This window comes from Mytilus edulis, unplaced genomic scaffold (assembly GCF_963676685.1).
Source record: "Mytilus edulis unplaced genomic scaffold, xbMytEdul2.2 SCAFFOLD_1470, whole genome shotgun sequence".
NCBI classification, from domain to species: domain Eukaryota; kingdom Metazoa; phylum Mollusca; class Bivalvia; order Mytilida; family Mytilidae; genus Mytilus; species Mytilus edulis.
The window spans coordinates 2012-21536 of record NW_027267040.1 but is presented as its reverse complement, the minus strand read 5'-3'; the positions used below and the strand labels follow the sequence as shown (position 1 = coordinate 21536).

The 19525-nt window shown below is 32.5% G+C and overlaps 1 protein-coding gene across 1 annotated transcript; it reads left to right on the top strand.

Annotated features, from left to right (window-relative positions):
* The first annotated feature begins 4112 nt into the window (after positions 1-4112).
* Positions 4113-7452, top strand: LOC139504821 (uncharacterized). Its single transcript, XM_071294761.1, has 2 exons — positions 4113-4412; positions 5097-7452. The coding sequence occupies exons 1-2, from the start codon at positions 4318-4320 to the stop codon at positions 7450-7452; spliced, it is 2451 nt and encodes an 816-aa protein (XP_071150862.1). The 5' UTR covers positions 4113-4317.
* The last annotated feature ends 12073 nt before the right edge of the window (positions 7453-19525 follow it).

Genomic DNA, 19525 nt, shown 5'->3' with positions numbered 1-19525 from the left:
CGGGTATTAAACCTATCAAAAGAGACATAAGTGATCATGAAGGTACTTACATAACAGTCAGAAGCGGGTTCAGTAACTCGAAGAGTTCCAAACGTACAGTATGATTATAAAAGGGGGGATTATGATTTAATGAAACAGATGGTTTCAGAGGTCGAATGGAATAAATTACTGGATAATGATATTAGCATCCATGAATCTTGCAATATATTTAAGCACGAATTTTTAAAAGTGACTGAATCTTGCATTCCGAAAATGAAGTAATTATTCAATCTAATGATAAAATTTGATTTATTTCAAATCTCCGAAATAAGAAAACGAGACAGGTTTCGTAAATTATTAAAAAAAAATAAAAGCATGACAAACGAAAAGAAATTTAAAAACCAAAGGAATCGAGTGAATAATTTAAAGAAACAAATTAAACAAAACTTTTATGAAAATATCAATGAAGACTTAAATGAACTAAAGCAAACGAATAGTAGAGTATATTGGAAAATAATAAACTCCTTATTAAAAGAAGACAGATCTTCAAATGATATTCCACCGATGCAAAACCCTAGTAATAATTTTGAATTTTTTTATGATGCAAAAGAAAAAGTTGATATTCTAAATAGATATTTTTGTTCAATAGCTAGTCTAGATGAAGAAAACAAAAAGGCACTGGCTACGGTTACATGGAAATGTAACAATAATAAAAATATTATTGTTACATTGGAGACTAAATGCCGGAATGCATGGTTGGGGTAAGGACCTGATTAATTACGAATGTAACAATAATTATTGAGGCTACGGTTACGTTAATTGCGTTATTGTTACATGGAAATCATCAATGTACGATGGGGCTAACTAAATAATAAAAGTTGAAGACATGTATTCTATATTTACAATACATACAGGTATTACATAAAATTACATAAAATTTCTTTAATTTTTTATATTACGTCCTCCATGGATACATGTATACAGAAGTTCACAGTTAGCAAACTTTGCTTTTGGTGTATCAATTTTTTTAGAACTGCGTTTGTATGAAATGTGTGCCTTGATATTGTTTCAGTTTCTTTTTCAAACGCATCCCAAGTTTAAAATTTTTCACCCAAAACAAAATTGGTAATAGGAATCTCTTCATCCATTTCCATTCTCAATTTTATTCAAAGTATAGTGACAGTAATAAGACTGTAGGTGTGCAGTTAAATACTTAAAAGTGAACACTTTTCGCAGTCAGAGTTCTCAACAACAAACCATTGAACTACATTTTTTCGCCTTTGGCACTAATATGAAGTAGTATATATTTAAGAACATCAATAAATATAAAAATATTTAAACACCATTTGTTGAATAGTAATATTTATTATTTATCATTATTACAAGTATTATTTAGTACATATGAAAAAAATAAGCAACAAACTATAGAAGATTTAAGTTTAATAAATCTAGCATACATTGCTGTTTTTCATGTAACAATAACGCAATGTAACTGTAGTCTCAATAATTATTGTGACATTCGTAATTAATCCGTTCCATAACCAACTTTGCATTCCGGCAATTAGTCTCCAATGTAGCAATAATATTTTCATTATTATTACATTTCCATGTAACCGTAGCCAGTGCCAAACAAAAATGTGCCCAACTTCGATGATAGAGGTATTAATATTTTGTTTGAAGTTACAGTAACTTTAGAAGACGTCAAAGATATTGTTTCGACTTTTAGATCCAAATAAAGCTGTTGGTCCAGACAAAATAAGTTATAGAATGCTTATAAAAGTAAAAAATGAAATTGCACTTCCCTTATGTGTTCTTTTCAATAAATCGTCTCTCAAAATATATTTCCTAAAGATTGGAAATTGGCATATTTTATTCCTTTATTCAAAAATGGAGATAAGTCAATGCCGTGTAATTATAGACCAGTATCACTTCTTTCTTGCGTGACCAAGGTACTAGAAAAAATAATAAATTAACATATATTCAATCATTTAGTTTCTAATAAACTTTTGTATAAATTTCAGTTTGATTTCCTACCCGGCTGATCTACTTTTCATCAACCAATTGCGATGTATCATTCCACCGTGTATGCTTTAGACATTAAATTCTATACAAGTTTAACTTTTACCGATGTAAGCAAGGCATTCGATCGAGTATGGATAAGGGGTCTACTTCTTAAGTTGGACAGATATGCTATAAAAGACAATCTGTTAATATGGCTTGAAAGTTACTTAACAAATAGAACTCAGAGGGTAGTATTAAAAGAGGCGACTTCAGAATTAGGTAACCTTATAGCTGGTGTTCCCCAGGGTTCGGTACTGGGTCCTCTTTTATTTCTGATATTCATTAATGACATTGCAGATGATATGATAGGATTAAGTAGAATGTTTGCAGATGATACATCTATTGGACATACTGCTCCAGATGAAACTACTCTCCAATCTATGATAAATATCAATCTACAAAATATTAATTCCTGGGCAAATGATTGGCTAGTTAAATTCAATCCAAATAAAACTAATATCATGTTATTTTGTAACAAAAACTAAAAAAAATACTTGATTTTTGATTTTGGTGGAGTTCAGGTAAATACAGTTACTAGTCATAAACATTTGGGCATATTGTTTTAGCAGTGACTGTAAGTGGATCAAGCATGTTGACTCTTTAATAAACTAGAGGTTCTCAAGAGCCTGTGTCTCTCACTTTGGTGTATGTGCATATTAACAATGGACACAAATAAATTCATGACAAAATGGTGTTTTGGTGATTGTAATGTGTTTGTAGATCTTTCTTTACTGAACATTCTTGTTGCTACAATTATCTCTATCTATAATGCACTTGGCCCAGTAATTACAGTGGAAAATATTTCCTAAAAATTTACAAAAATTAACAAAAATTTATGAAAATTGTTAACAATTGACTATAAAGGGCAATTACTCCTTAAGGGGTCAATTGACAATTTTGGTCATGTTGACTTTTTTGTAGATCTTATTTTGCTGAAAATTATTGCTGTGTACAGTTTATCTCTATCTATAATAATATTGAAGATAATAACCAAAATCTGCAAAATTTCCTTAAAATTACTAATTCGGGGGCAGCAACCCAACAACAGGTTGTCCGATTTGTCTGCAAATTTCAGAGCATATATATCTTGACTTGATAAACAATTTAACCCCAATGTTAGATTTGCCCTAAATGCTTTGGTTTCAGAGATATTAGCCGAAATCTACATTTCACTCTGGACGTTACGCACAGTATTGGTGAACCCTACTAGTTCCGCGTTTTTTCTTCCTAATTTGAGCATGTCTTTTAGAATAAATGAAAACTGGTATGATATGTAATGTCTAAAAGACTATAGTTTTATAGTAATATCTTTGAAATAATAAAATTATAACATAAAATTAAATCAAATAACCCTAAAGGGAAAAAAAACGTCAAAAAATATGGGCGTAACTTGTAACATGGAAATCGAGTTTTTTTAGTAATTTGAATCAGAAAATCTTAATTTTGCACGCAAATTAGTGGGAAATGCTATGTGAAATTTTAGCACAATTCGCTATGACGTTAGAAGATGCATTGAAATGTTCAAAAGATGATGTAACAAGACATATGAAATAGGGAAAAAAATTACAATGGATTCTACGGTAAGAAATTTTATAGAATGCAATAATATATAAACGAAAAAAAAAACATATATGCTTAATGTGCTTTTAATACCGTTTACAAATAGTACAAAAATATGGTTTGGAAGTGGAATTTTCTAATCGAATTTTAACTTTTTGCTTGTCTAGTCCATTTTGTTACCGTGTGCTAAATGCACAAATTATGTACGTTTTCGTAAAGATGTTGTACATTCGAATGTAAATATAAATCAATTGTATATCTTATTCTTTAATTTATGTATTAATTTCGTAATGTGTTTTTAAAAGTCTTTCTCATATAAAAGGAATTTTGAATAAATAATGAAAGACAAAAAAAATAATAAGAAAATCGAAATGTCTAGTCTGATTTGTTACCGTGCAATCTTGTAACGTTTTTTTGTGATTTTCAACGTAACGTTTATTTTGTCATTTTAATTTTTTATGCATAAACTACGTTCTTGTAGGCTAAAACAAATTTAACCACCACTGAAAGAATAAGATTAAATAAAGAAAAAAGGAAAAAAGAAGAAGAGAACAAAAAGCGAGATGCTACATAAAAAACCGTTACAAAAAAAATAAATTATCAAAGACTAAAGCACTAAGTGAAACAAAGAGCGCAATTAAACAAAGACTTTATAATGAAAGAAGAAAACAGCAAAACCTGCAAAAAGATAACAAGAAGGAGAACAGAAGGAATTACATGATTAATTACAGAAAAAGAATACGTGCTGATTTAGCAAGTACACCAAAGAGTGACGAGGGAATCCCATTTTCTAACAGAATGGATAAAGCGAGGTAAAAAAATTGAAAATAAAATAGAATGACATAAAACAAATTGTTAACAATTAAACAATTGAATCTTCAAAATCTTAAGACTCATTCTTTTACCCGTGTACTGTGGGACTTAGACATCTATTACCGCATTTATTTGAATTGGGATTTATGAAATAAAAATAACTACATGTACCAAATAAATGGATGGAATCTATCTTAAACCAAACCCGAACATTAAAGGGGATCTGACAGTATGCCATTTCTTGAGAAAAAAAAACAATAAAAATAAAGTAACTTTAAATAGTTTTTTGTATAAAAAATTAGTATATCGAAGATAGAAGCATTAACTAGTCCAAATACACATGAATGTGGATTAAGACAAGGGAAGAAATAGCTCCTCTTTTCATGGGAAGAGTTTTGTTATCAATAGACACAAGGATTCCTTTTTGCAGGTTATATATAAGGATAATCCTGATCACATACAAACCGAGCATTCCTTTTTTGTAACATATTTAAGCGGAAGTCAAACTTACGACAGCGGTACAGGCTACATTAATTTAAATCAGAACCCCCCCCCCCCCCCCCCCCCCCCCCCCCCTAATGCATTCTATAATTATAAATACAAAAAAAAAAGCTCGGTAAATGTCTCGTAAAAATCATCATGGGTTTATTCAAATGAAATGACCTGTCTTCTTTTGTTCCCAGGTCAATCAAAAAATTGAAACAAGCACTTCCAATAACTCCAAATAAACGAGCGGCTGTACTTTCTGCATACGTTGACTGTAATCGAATTTTAAAATCACCAGGAGTTAAAAAATTTCATGATTCGTTTGAAGAAAGCGTAGAAAAAATGGCGATTCGTAATATACAAGATGTAATTACGTCGGTAAAACACAAGAGAAATGGAGAAGCTAAAGCTGCATTAAATATTCTAACTTCGTCTGTTAGCGGTGAAAATATATCCGATAGAAAGAGAGCAACGAAAAGTTTGGCAAATATATTAGGCGTAAATAGTATAACTTTACAGAAAGGGAAAAAAATAGAACCAAAGTCTTGCATTCAGAACACTCGTCATTTCTTTTACACGACTCGGAAAACCAGATCCGATGCCTTGACAGAACGAACCAAAAGAATTGTTCATGATTTCTGGCTTCAATCAAATGTCAGCAGACCAACAAATAACAAAAATGACATCAAACGAGTAAGAATTAGCCCCAATGTATATTCCTCTCATTCGTGTTATATTTTAGAAAAAACACAGACCGAAGTGTTTCTTCAGTTCAAGAATGAATATCCTGATGAAAAGATTGGACAAAGGGCGTTTGAAAAATGCAAGCCGTATTTTGTAAGAACAGCACAGTTTAAGGACAAAGTTACATGCTGTTGTCGACAGCATGTTGAGATGAGGTCGCTTTTTAAATCATGTATGCAATTTCGTAAAAGATTACTGTCCAAGGAAGGAAGCAGTGAGGTAAAATTGTATGAATCTTTGAGTGAGCTTGTAGATGATACTTTATGTACTCGTTCAGCAAATACACATCAACATAAGATATCGTGCTTAGATAGGCTGTGCTCTGAATGTGGCGTCTGTAAATTTTCAATGTTGCCAGGAGAATTAGATGAAAGTGATGTCCAAATTTCTTGGGAACGATACGAATACAAAAATGTTAAAGTTAAAGGTGATAAAATGATAAGGAAATTGGTTCTTGTGAGAAAAAGTTCTTCCCCTGCTGAAATGTTTCAATACTTAAAAAAACTTTTAGAGACATTTCCTGCACATCAATTCCGTGCATACTGGCAATCTAAGCAAATGAAATCATTGGTTGAAAATCTTCCGATAGGTCATTGTGTGACAGTTCACGATTTTTCTGAGAATTATAAGTGTACTGAACAGAATGAAATTCAATCCTCTTATTTTCAGAAATTAGAGGTTTCACTACATGTTACAATATTACATAGACATTCAGTTCTCGAATATGACGGAAAAGATAGCACCGCGGAAGAACCAAATATTGTCACTGAACAGTTTTTTGTGATAAGCCCAGACCAAAAACATGATCATCATTATACACATTGTGTGCAAAACTTGGTCTCGGAATATTTGAAATCTATTAACTGTGAAATATCGGTAATGCATGAGTTTACTGACGGGTGTAGCTCACAATATAAAAGTCAACATTGTATGGGAGATGTAAGTTATTCCTGCTCCGATTTTGGATATACAACGATTCTTCGAAACTATTTCGAAACATCTCATGCGCGTGGTCCACAAGATGCAGCAGGCGGGTTTATAAAGAAACAAGCTGATCTAGCAGTTATTCGTGGTACACATGTGATACAAAGTTCAAGCGACCTATTTGAATACGCGCAGAGTAATTTGTCAACTACGACTGACTCTTCTAAATGTTCTCGACGAATTTTTCGATATGTAGACTCCGTTAATCGAGATCGGGATCGGAACTTTCTTCCCGTTAAAGAAAACCGAAAAATTCACGAAGTTCGATCATTCGATGATGGAGAGATTTTTGTAAGAAAATTATCTTGTTATTCTTGTCAAAGTTGTATTGTTGGAAATTATAGCACCTGTATGAACGATGCACAATTGGGAACATATAATAAAATAAAAATGGTGAAAGAATCGGAACATAATGACTCTGATGCCGATTCCAATAACGACGAAGGGGTTGATGACGAGACTAATATTTGTGACTTTGTTTCAAATGGAACAATTTTTGCAGTTAAGGCTGATGACACTGATTGTCCATATTATATTTTAAGAGCAAGCAAAGACCCAATAATTTTAAGAAAAACAGCTACCGACAAATGGGGTGCCTCGTATCATCAGGGAAATAAAGTTATACATGGTTACTACTTTAACACTATTGATAATAACCCATTCAAATTGAAGTTATTAAAACGAATTCCGGCAATCGTTCCCGCACTTTCAGTTATATACATTTGTTCAGAGGTTGATATTGATGATAATGGTCTAATCAATTTAAATGAGTCTCTGCATGGCCGAATTCTGCGGTGCTTAGACCACGACTATAAAGGGCAATAACTCCTTAAGGAGTCAACTTATAATTTTGGTCACGTTGACTTATTTGTAGATTTTACTTTGCTGAACAGTATTGCTGTTTACAGTTTATCTCTTTCTATAATAATATTCAAGATAATAACCAAAAGCTGCAAAATTTCCTTCAAATAACTTATTTCGGGCCAGCAACCCAACAACCAGTTGTCTGATTCATTTGAAAGTTTCAGGGCAGATAGATTTTCACTTGATGAACAATTTTACCCCTGTCTTATTTGCTCTAAATGCTTTGGTTTCAGAGATATAAGCCAAAAAACTACATTTTACCCCTATGTTCTATTTTTAGCCATGAAGGCCATCTTGGTTGGTTGGGTGGGTCGCGCCACACATTTTTTAAACTAGATACCCCAATGATGATTGTGGCCAAGTTTGGTTTAATTTGGCCAACCGGCCAGTAGTTTCAAAGGAGAAGATTTTTGTAAAAGCTAACGACGACGGACGACGACGGACGCCGGACGCGAAGTGATGAGAAAAGCTCACTTGACCCTTTGGGCCAGGTAAGCTAAAAAGGTATATCAAAACAATTAAATGTTCTTAGACGTTTGAAATTCCGACTAAAAAGGGAATAATTAGAAAAAATATATTTAACTTTTATAAGGCCTGTTCTAGAATATTCTTCTGAAGTTTGGGATAATTGCGGACAGTTGAATTCTGAAAGGTTAGGAAAATTACAACTGGAAGCAGCACATATTGTCACTTGTCTAACAAGCTATCCTAGCACTCAATTAGACGGGAAGTTAAAAAATTAACTTTATTTTGCAAAATCATGAAAGAGGACGCCCCAGAATACTTATTAGATTTAATACCCCCTACAGTTGCAGAAACAAACAATTACAATCTACGAAGCAGTCAAAATATATACCAAACCTCTAGCAGGCTGTCTCTTTATCAGGAATCATTTATTCCATCTAGTATCAAACTGTGGAATTCGCTCGATTTAAGTATTAGAAATTAACTTTCTTTAAATGTGTTTAAATTAAAAATTAAACAGAAATATTATAAAAACAAATCACCCCCTACATACTTCAATATTGGTGACAGTTATTTAGATGTTTTACACGCAAGATAAAGAAACAAATGCAGTGCCCTTAACATGAATCTGTATCACGCAAATATTAAACCTTACGCAATGTGTCAATGTGGTTATTTATACGAAAATGCTCAACATTATTTCCTCTCGTGTAAAAATTATACAGTTCAAAGGAATAACTTATTTTTTGAACTTGGAAAAGAAAATATACCTACCGACTTTGAAAATTAAAATTTTATTATAAAATCCTATCAGTTGACAACAACAATTTAATTTAGGCAGTAGTCCTTTGCGCCAATTACTGTTTTTCAGGGGTATCATTTGCGCCAAATTTTGTTTTCCAAATGTATCAATTGCGCCAATATTCGAAACTCATTTGCGCCAATTTACCTGTTCTTATTTTTGGCTTAAAAAGTATCACTATGTTGGAGATATTTCACCATGAAAATGAGCATCTTGAGAGAAATGACTTGTAATGCATTAGACAGTCCAAGTACAGAGAAAGAAGAAAACTTATTGCTTTGCTGAATATTTATTACAGGATATGCCAAAAGAGAAGAAAAAAGAAGCTTTGGTGATTATGTTTTAGCCACATATGTTGATGACACAGTGCTTTGTTCCCACCATCCGTATAGGCTGAAGCTACCTACCGCTCTGTTTGAGATCCATACTTACAACAAGACATAGATGACATAGATAGCATTGAAAAAATTAAGGAGGGCTGCGCGGTGTGTTGCCAACAAATACCGAAACACCTCAAGCGTTGGTAACATGTTACAACATCTTGAATGGCGCAGTCTCTCTGACAGAAGAAAAGACTCTAGATTGGTAATGCTTTACAAAATTGAACACGAAAAGGTTGCAATACCTAAAAATAATGAATTAATCCCACAATAAAGACAAACAAGACATTCTAATTCAAACAGCTTCCAAATTCCATCCTGCAAAACACAGCACAGAAAAGAATCCTATTTTCCAAGAACTATTACCGACTGGAACAAACTACCGAATAACATTGTAAATTGCACTTCACTAGACTCTTTCAAATCTCTAATTTCAAAGCATCAATATTAACTCAATTATAACATCTTATTATACAAAACATTTAATTTTTTAATTTTTCGTATTTTTTTTTTTAATCTATGTCTTGTTGTAATTTTCCTCCTGTGGCATAATCTTTAATTTGTTGATGGCGGTCACTATATGGTAGAATAGAGTAGAACACGTACCAGTAATGGAGCAGAAGCATTCCACAGGAATTATTATGAACTGGGGGAGGAAAGTCATTTTCTTCTAATTGGCGCAATCGTATGTTTTATTTTTGGCGCAAATGATACCATGTAACTTTAAAACAGGTGGCGCAAACGTAGCATTGGAGAAAAAAAGTTGTGGGCAAACGGATCTCTCCTTTAATTTAATTGTTTAAAATACAATAATAACTAACAGTTGTCGTTTAAATTCTTGTTAATTTCATGTCTTCATATTAATATTGTTTATGATGTTATTATTTTGTATTTTATTTTTGTTCGGTTATTTATTATTTGTATGTATTGGAGAAGACGTCACGTTCTAAGTTGCAAAACTTGTGTCTAATCCTATTGTCAATTTTTTTGGACAATAAAATATGTTGGAACTACATGTCCATTGTCCTTGACCTCATTTTCATGGTTCAGTATCTACTTGAAAAAAAGTTAAGAATTTTTGTAATGTTAATTTCTCTCTTATTACGAGTAATAGGGTAACTATATTTGGTATATGTGTACCTTGCAAGGTCCTCATGACCGTCGGACAGTTTTCACTTGACCTCGACCTCATTTCACAGATCAGTGAACAAGGTTAAGTTTTGGTGGTCAGGTTCATATCTCAGATACCATAAGCAATTGCTCTAGTATATTCGGTGTATAGATGGACTGTTAGGTGTACAACTGGCAGGTGTCATCTGTCCTTGACCTCATTTTCATGGTTCAGTGGTTATAGTTAAGTTTTCGTGCTTTGGTCTGTTTTTTGAACTGTATGCAATAGTTCTACTATATTTGGTGTATGGAATGATTGTAAGGTGTACATGTCTAGCGGGCAGGTGTTATCTAACCTTGATCTCATTTTCATGGTTCAGTGAAAGTTAAGTATTTGAGTTTGGTCTTTTTTTCTAATACTATATGCAATAGACTATATTTGGTGTGTGGAAATATTTTATGATGTACACGCCAGTCTCGCAACTTTTATTTGACCTTGACCTCATTTTCAAGGTTCAAGGTTCATTGGTCAATATTTAGTTTTCTTGGTTAAGTCTGTTTTTCAGAAACTATACGCATTAGGTCAACTATCTTTAGTGAATTGAATGATTGTAAGGTGAACAAGTATTTCTTGTTCAGTTTATATGACCTTGATCTCATTTTTTTTATCATGTTAAGTTTATGTGATATAAAAAAAGATGTGGTATGATTGCCAATGAGACAACTGTCCATAAGTCAGTTATAAAGGCGTTATAGTAAAGCTTTATATTAAGGACTATCAACATACTATCAATGATAAGTAAAGAAGGTGAGATATTTCAACGTGAGCACTCTTGTGTTTTCTTTTACAAGTACTTTTCAAACTTCTGGTTGCAAGTTTGTTTATTGATTTTTGTGTGAATTTGACTTATTTTAACAATCGTGAAGTGTTTTTCAAGTTTTGTAAAACAAACAAACGGTAAAGATCACACACGATTTGAAATTACGAGTTTCATCAGTTACCAGAAGTTTTTTACCTGAAATTCGTGGTGAGAAGGGGGGGTGCAGACAATGTACCTGTGCAAACTATGCAAGCGGGATTACAGTAAGCAATCAATAGTCTGAAATTTGAAAATTGAAACACTCATTATTTAATATATGTAGGTTCAAAATTTTATGTTGTGCTGAGCTAAATATTTTTATTCGAACAATAAAATATTTTGCATTCGTATATTGGTATCATGTCCTCGACCTCGTCGTCAGCATCAGCTTCGTCCAAAGACACCCTAGTTTCTGGACAATAACTTTTCTAATACTTAGTATAAATTGCCAATTTCTTGACCAGTTTCAATGGGGTTTTATTCTTGAATTCTTGGGGTTCTTTGAAATGCTGACTCTTTGCGGTCGTATCAAGCTGCGCACTGCAGAGCATTTTATTAACATCTGCCATATAGCTACACAAGGAATATTTGCATCAAAATGTTTTATTGCTATTAAAGGGAATTATTTAAACATATGATCTGCAGCTTGATGATGTTGAGTTGTAGAGGGTAAGCAAATCTTTTTTGGCCCCACAAGCCATAGTTTTATTATAGTTTTCCACACAAATTGCACTAATTTTTAGTATGCAAGTCTTCTATGATGACTTACAAATTAAGGCTGTGTTTAGTTACACAATGCTGATTTTTGCCAATTTAATTAGCTTGATAGACTTTCTAAACGCCTGCACATATAGTTTCATCTAGTTTCATCTGCTGTGTATATGCTTCCTGTTAAACTTTACGACATTCAAAAAAATTTCATCAATGTTTTTATTAGCATCAGTAAAAGTGAATAATCAGTTATTATATTTATCAAAGTTGTACATAAATATATATCCATACAAATTTGGTGTGTTCTCAAGTTACACATTTTATGGAATTTATGATTAGGTCTGTTTGATTGGATATATTAAAGAATTCTGCTGGTAGTTTCATAGAAGTTAAAAAGTCATTTTAGTCATATCAGTGCACTAAGTGTACTAGAAGCTTTTCATACGACCGCACAAATTGAAAATTTTTTGGTCGTATATTGGTATCACGTTGGCGTCGTCGTCGTCGTCTGAAGACATTTGGTTTTCGCACTCTAACTTTAGGGAGCTACCATTTGATTTTTATGGGGGGGGCTAGGATGAAATTTGAAAAAAATAGGCAGGACAGGAGTTTTGAGTAAAAAAAAAGGCAGGAATATACACTTGCAAAAAAAAAAAGTCAGGATGACAATTTATGTAAAAAAAAAGTCAGGATAAACTAAAAATAAAAAGCAGGACCGAATAGAGTGAAAAATAAAAAGGCAGGACAGAGATTACAACTAAAAAAAAAATGCAGGACAAAATTTTTCATCCTAGCCCCCCCATAAAAATCAAATGGTAGCTCCCTTAGTAAAGATAAATAGAAATCTATGAAATTTAAACACAAGGTTTATGACCATGAAAGGAAGGTTGGGATTGATTTTGGGTGTTTTGGTCCCAACAGTTTAGGAATTAGGGACCAAAAAGGGCCCAAATAAGCATTTTTTCTTGGTTTTCGCACAATAACCTTAGTATAAGTCAACAGAAAATCTATGAAATTTTAACATAAGGTCTATGACCACGAAAGGAAGGTTGGGATTGATTTTTGGAGTTTTAGTCCAACAGTTTAGGAATAAGGGGCCAAAAACAGGTCCCAAATAAGCATTTTTCTTGGATTTTTCCCAATAACTTTAGTATAAGTTAATAGAAATCTATGAAATTTTTAACACAAGGTTTATGACCACAAAGGGAAGGTTGGGATTGATTTTTGGAGTTTTGGTCCCAAAGAATAAGGGCCAAAAGAGTCCAAAATTAAACTTTGTTTGATTTCATCAAAAAATGAATTATTGGGGTTTTTTCAGGGGCGGATGCAGGAATTTTCGAAAGGGGGGGTGCTAACCCAGGGCAAAGGGGGGTGCAGGGGGGGTGCAAAACATATGTCCCGATACAAATGCATTGATCGGCAAAAATAAAGGGGGGGTGCGCACCCCCGGAACCCCCCCTCTGGATCCGCCACTGGTTTTTTGATATGCCAAATCTAACCATGTATTCAGATTCCTAATTTTTGGTACTGTTTTTCAAATTGGTCAACATTAAGGTCCAAAGGGTCCAAAATTACACTTAGTTTGACTTTAACAAAAATTGAATTCTTGGGGTTCTTTGATATGCTGAATCTAAACATGTACTTAGATTTTTGATTATGGGCCCAGTTTTCAAGTTGGTCCAAATCGGGGTCCAATTTATTATATTAAGTATTGTGCAATAGTAAGAAATTTTCAATTGCACAGTATTGTGCAATAGCAAGAAATCTTCAATTGCTAAGTATTGCGCAATAGCAAGAAATATCTAATTGCACAATAATGCGCAATAGCAAGAAATTTTCATTAACACAGGTTTTACGCAAAAGCAAGCAATATGTTTTTCAAATTGGTCTACATTAATGACCAAAGCGTCAATAATTAAACTTTTTGTTTGATTTCAACAAAAATTCTTCAATAACTGAATCTTACCATATATCTAGATTTTTAATATTTGGGCCCGGTTATCAAATTGGTTCACATTGAGGTCTAAATCAAGCTTAAATGTTGTGTCCATACTTGCCCCAACTGTTCAGGGTTCGACCTCTGCGGTCGTATAAAGGTGCGCCCTGCGGAGCATCTGGTTTGAATTTCCGATGTTTTTGTATATTTAATCTAGCATGGAAAAGGCTGAAAGTGAAGAGACTTTTTCAAATAACCTTAGAGAATCTGGAGCAGTTAGCAAAGAAGTTGCTAAATCTACTTTAGGCCTGTTTAAGGACTATATTGACAGCAGAATGAGAATTCTTATGTGTGAGAAGCTGAAAGTAAATCTGAAAAAGTTTTGAAGAGCTAATAGCAGAACATTCTTATAATTTTAAATTTGTTGGGAACAAAATTCAGCTTGACATTGACCTACAAGATACTTGAAATCAAAGGTGCTTCAGACTCAAAGAGTATTACAACATTTAAATGCATAGAGATTATAGAAAAATTCAGGGTGGGGCAGTCCAGGAATATTTTTCTGACGATCTCACATCAGGTACCATTGATGAGAAAATAATCTGGTCAGCAGAATGTTGTGATCTCAAAGTGAAAAGAACCATGAACAAATTTATGAATGAGAACATAAATACTCAAGTATACATATTACCTCAATCAATTGCATACAGCAAAGAATTTTATCCAAATTTGATTGAATTAGGCCAAATAGATTTAGAGAAGTTGCTTGTAAAAGTTTTAATGGACTAAAAATTGATAGATGACAAATGATGAGAAAAGCGTACTTGCCATTTTGGCTAGGTGAGCTAAAATGTATAACAGTACGATTTGATAACTTTTAAAATTGGACCCTTAAAGTGAAACAGACAACATACCTCTGGTTGATTAAAGAAGGGATTTGTGCAGGTTGCCCTTAAACATGCATGACAGCAAAGGAAATACCATATAACATATGCAATTGACATCAATAAACAAACAATAAGCTGTTCGATTGACAGTAAACAGGCTTTATATTTTTTTAGGGTATGCAGGAACTATTTTTGTCGAGCCTGCGTCTTTGGTCGCAGAAAGCTCAACATAGGGATAGTGATTCAGAGGCTGCAGTGTTAACTAACTTAAAAGCTTTATGTATTCAGATTTTTTTGTAATGTTAATTTCTCTCTTATTATAAGTAATTACTAATATGATAACTATATTTGGTATGTGCATACTGCAAAGTCCTCATACCCGTTTAACAATTTTCACTTGACCTCATTTCATGGATCAGTGAAGAAGGTTAAAGTCATATGAAACCTCAAATTAAAAAAAAATATGCATCTGTTTTTTTATAACTAAATGGATAGTTTTCATTATAAAACTTTTGTACATATACTTTTTTCTGAGGAAAATTCTTTAATTTGTCCACATTTAGAAGAAGTTTACTTATTTTTAATTGCTTGCTTCCAGGAAGCAATTCGCCGACATATTTTCCGTATGCATAGTGACCTGAGCGTAACCCTCCTCGTAAAAATCCGGTGATCGCAATACGCATGAATCTGTCATTAAAATAAACAATTATCTGATTGTACATGTTAAGCACGTGCTCAATACCCATGCTTTTTGTTATTTATTTACTATAAGGTGACAATCGGTAAACTTCGGCTTCAAAACACGGCATTTAATGAGCAGCCATATTTGTTAAATCATAACAGACAGAGAGAAAAAAAATTGACGATTATACGATATATTTGCGTAAATAATGATAAAATCGTGCACAGAGGACTTAGTTTGTGATATATACATGCATTGGTTCAAGAATTGGAAAAACATTATTTTTCACCACTCACTCGTTTCATATGACTTTAAGTTTTGGTGGTAAAGTCCACATCTTAGATACTATAAGCAATAAATCTAGTAAAATTTGGTGTATTGAAGGATTGTAAGGTTTACATGTCAAACTGGCAAGTGTCATCTGACCTTGGCCTCATTTTCATGATTCAGTGGTTATATATATATAGATAAGTTTTTGTGTTGTGGTCTTTTTTTTCTAATACTATATGCAAATAGGTCAACTATATTTGGTGTATGGAAATATAGTAAGGTGTATATGTCCAACTTGTAGGTTTCATCTGACCTTGACCTCATTTTCATGGTTCAGTTCTCAAATTTAAGTTTATTTGGTGTATGGAAATATAGTAAGGTGTATATTTCCAACTTGCAGGTGTCATCGGACCTTGACCTCATTTTCATGGTTCAGTTCTCAAATTTAAGTTTTCGAGTTTTGGTCTTTTTTTCGAATACTATATGCAATAGGTCAACTTTATTTGGTGTATAGAAATATTTTATGATGAACATGTAAGTCATGCAGGTTTAAATCAACTTGACCTCATTTTCATGGTCCATTGCTCAGTGTTAAGTTTTTGTGTTTTGGTCTGATTTTTCTTAAACTATAATCTTTAGTGTATTGAATGATTGTAAGGTGTACTTTAGTTTCTTGTTTGGTTTATATGACCTTAACCTCATTTTCTTGGATTATGTTAAGTTTATGTGATAGTTATAGTAGAACTTTATATTTAGGACTATAAACATAATATCAATGGTTAGTAAAGAAGGCTAAACATTTTAGCATGTGCACTCTTGTTTAATTTAAGAGGGCTTGTTTTGACCTTCAATCAAAAGAATCCTAGAGTGGGGTCCTCATTTTCGCCATATCTTTCCATGTTTTCTACAGTTTATGTTCAGGTCTATATGTTTTGAAGTATACTGAGATTTCTATATGAAGATAACTTCAAATGCAAAATATTCTTAAGCTTGAAAACGTGTTTGTTTGAAAATAATCAACTGAAAAGTTAGATTTAAGGGGTGTTTGCAATTGCCTGATGTTTTGTCAATGGGGACACATATTCGCCGTTTTTATATATCTATTTAAACCCAAAATAACAGCAGCTTTAAAATAATATTTTTCAAATCAACTTCATTATAGATGGCAATAGCAGACATTTTAAAGGTGTATAGAACTGAAATTTAAGGCAATCAATAAAAAATTTACTAAGAAAATATTTAACTGCTAGTAGTCTGTTGTTATTTATGTATTATTGTCATTTTGTTTATTTTCTTTGGTTACATCTTCTGACATCAGACTCGGATTTCTCTTGAACTGAATTTTAATGTGCGTATTGTTATGCGTTTACTTTACTACATTGGTTAGAGGTATAGGGGGAGGGTTGAGATCTCACAAACATGTTTAACCCCGCCGCATTTTTGCGCCTGTCCCCAAGTCAGGAGCCTCTGGCCTTTGTTAGTCTTGTATTATTTTAATTTTAGTTTCTTGTGTACAATTTGGAAATTAGTATGGCGTTCATTATCACTGGACTAGTATATATTTGTTTAGGGGCCAGCTGAAGGACGCCTCCGGGTGCGGGAATTTCTCGCTACATTGAAGACCTGTTGGTGACCCTCTGCTGTTGTTTTTTATTTGGTCAGGTTGTTGTCTCTTTGACACATTCCCCATTTCCATTCTCAATTTTATTCTTTGAAATCAGGTTTTTCATTCAGGAAATTGTGTGAAAATTGTTGTCCGTTTTTCGGTCTTTTGTGGTAAGTGCCGCAATTTTGTCGTAGTTTAAAAAAATAACCATATTTGTTAGAAAAATCTAAGTCAACAGCATATTTCTTCCATTTCAGCCATCTTTTGAAGTATTTACACCTCAAAATAGTAAAATGGCGAAATTGTGTCCCCGGCGAATATGTGCACCCCACTCTATGTCCTGAACAGTGAAAATAGTCAATATCTATTTACTCATCACTAACAACATATAAGCAATTTGACCAGCCTCCTATACATTTCTAGGGGAACCATTAGCTAAAAATGTACAGCATGGGGGCCTGGTATATTTTATATTGGGTTAGGAGGAATGGCTCATTCTAATACAAGGTAAGTGGTGTTAACAACACAGCGTTGAGGAAAAATCTGAAACATTTCAACAAAGAAATTGATGATGAATCATTGAAATAAATGCAGAAAACACTTTAAATTACAAACAAGTTGTTTTAGTGTAGACAAATGGAAGTAAATTCTTTATATTGAAGACTTAATCACTTTGACAGGCCACTAGTCTAAATTCACATGTCAGTAAGATGAATTTGTTACAGTGCGCTAGCGTCCTTATACAATATATATGGGGTCAGTAAATTCATTATAGGGTTAGATCCAAACAGAACTTGACCTAAATTGTCCTTAGTAGCAACATTTTTAATTTTGAAATACATTGGTTGAATAATTTATTGCATGGAAACTGTTTGTAAAAAGCGGCTAGTCCCCATATATTTGTGAGGTTTAGAGCTAGTCAAATAGTGGGAGATAAAATGCCTACATGGACGGAAAGCTGTACAAGCTAAACTGACAATTCTGCAAAATCAAGCAGGAAAACTGTATGTTATATGGAGAAGGTATGAACCTAAGCTTCGACTGGTATGTGTATTTTTAGATAATTATTTATAGCATATGAAATAAACAACAGATTTGTTTCAAAGCAATTTTACTTCCAACCGAAAAATATTCATCTTACAGAAAAATATTTGTTTCACTAAAACTTTGTTCTCACACAATATTTATAACTTCAATTAACAATCAAAATTACACCTTGTTTTCATAACTATACAACTTTCAAACATGTAAACTTACAATAACATAACAGAATATCAATTTAAGGCATGAATAATAAAGTCACATGGATGTAAAATGTATAGAAAATAAAAATTTAAGACACTGAAAAGCAAATCAAGATTGCATTTGATTTTATCTAGTGCATTATCCAAATATTTTATATGAACAAGATCTTTCCAATATTTTAAAAATCTGGTTTTAAACCGTTAAATTATATAAATAAACTGACATATCACAATTAAAAATAAATTAATAAAATGCTGACTTAAAAAAGACTTCAAACAATCAGTTATAAACAGCTGAGCTGAAGATCATCAATCCCAACAACAATAAAAAGTTTGAAGTAAATTATTTCAAACATACATATACTTGAGTGAAAGATTGCCTTAAAGAAAATTCCCTTAACTCTGAAATGACAAACTGAAAAAATTCAAAATTGAGATTTCTGAGAGAGATTTAATATTCCATACAAGTTTCATGAAAATAGATGAAAGCAGAAATGTCATTTGAGATGCAACTGTTATATTAACCATGTCATTTTAAATAAAATCTTTGAAATAAGACTTCCGGAAATGATATGTCATGCATCTTTTGTGATCAACATCTCTTTACAAGATATCTTTTTTAGGCAGACATTTACTAATATTCATACACCAAAGGGAGAGTAAAATAACAACAAAATCTATTTTAAAAAGTGATGTATGATCATGAAAGTTGACATTTCTGTATCCAAGACTGACCAATGTAAAACTTGGGTTTGACATGATTATTTCGTCAACTGTTGAGAATTGTAAATAATCATATCTTGAAAAAAAAAAATTTATAAGATTAAATAAAACAATTCACTATGACATAAAACAATAAATAAGCTGGATAAAGCTGCACCAATGAAATTTAGAACTAAAATGTCTACTTATTATTTGTAGAGCGTTTGAACTATTTACAGGCAATAACTTGTCAACAAAATAAGAATGTCCTCACCCTCAGATTTCTCTTCTAATCAATAATGTTATCATTACATTCATTGCAATTAATTACTGTAATTTACAAGTAAAATAAAAGCAATAGTTTCACTCCTCTGATGTC

Coding starts and splice junctions, on each gene's coding strand:
- LOC139504821 (XM_071294761.1), top strand. CDS start 4,318: ATGATTAATTACAGAAAAAGAATACGTGCTGATTTAGCAAGTACACCA. Junction 4,413..5,096: donor AACAGAATGGATAAAGCGAG/GTAAAAAAATTG, acceptor TTTTGTTCCCAG/GTCAATCAAAAAATTGAAAC.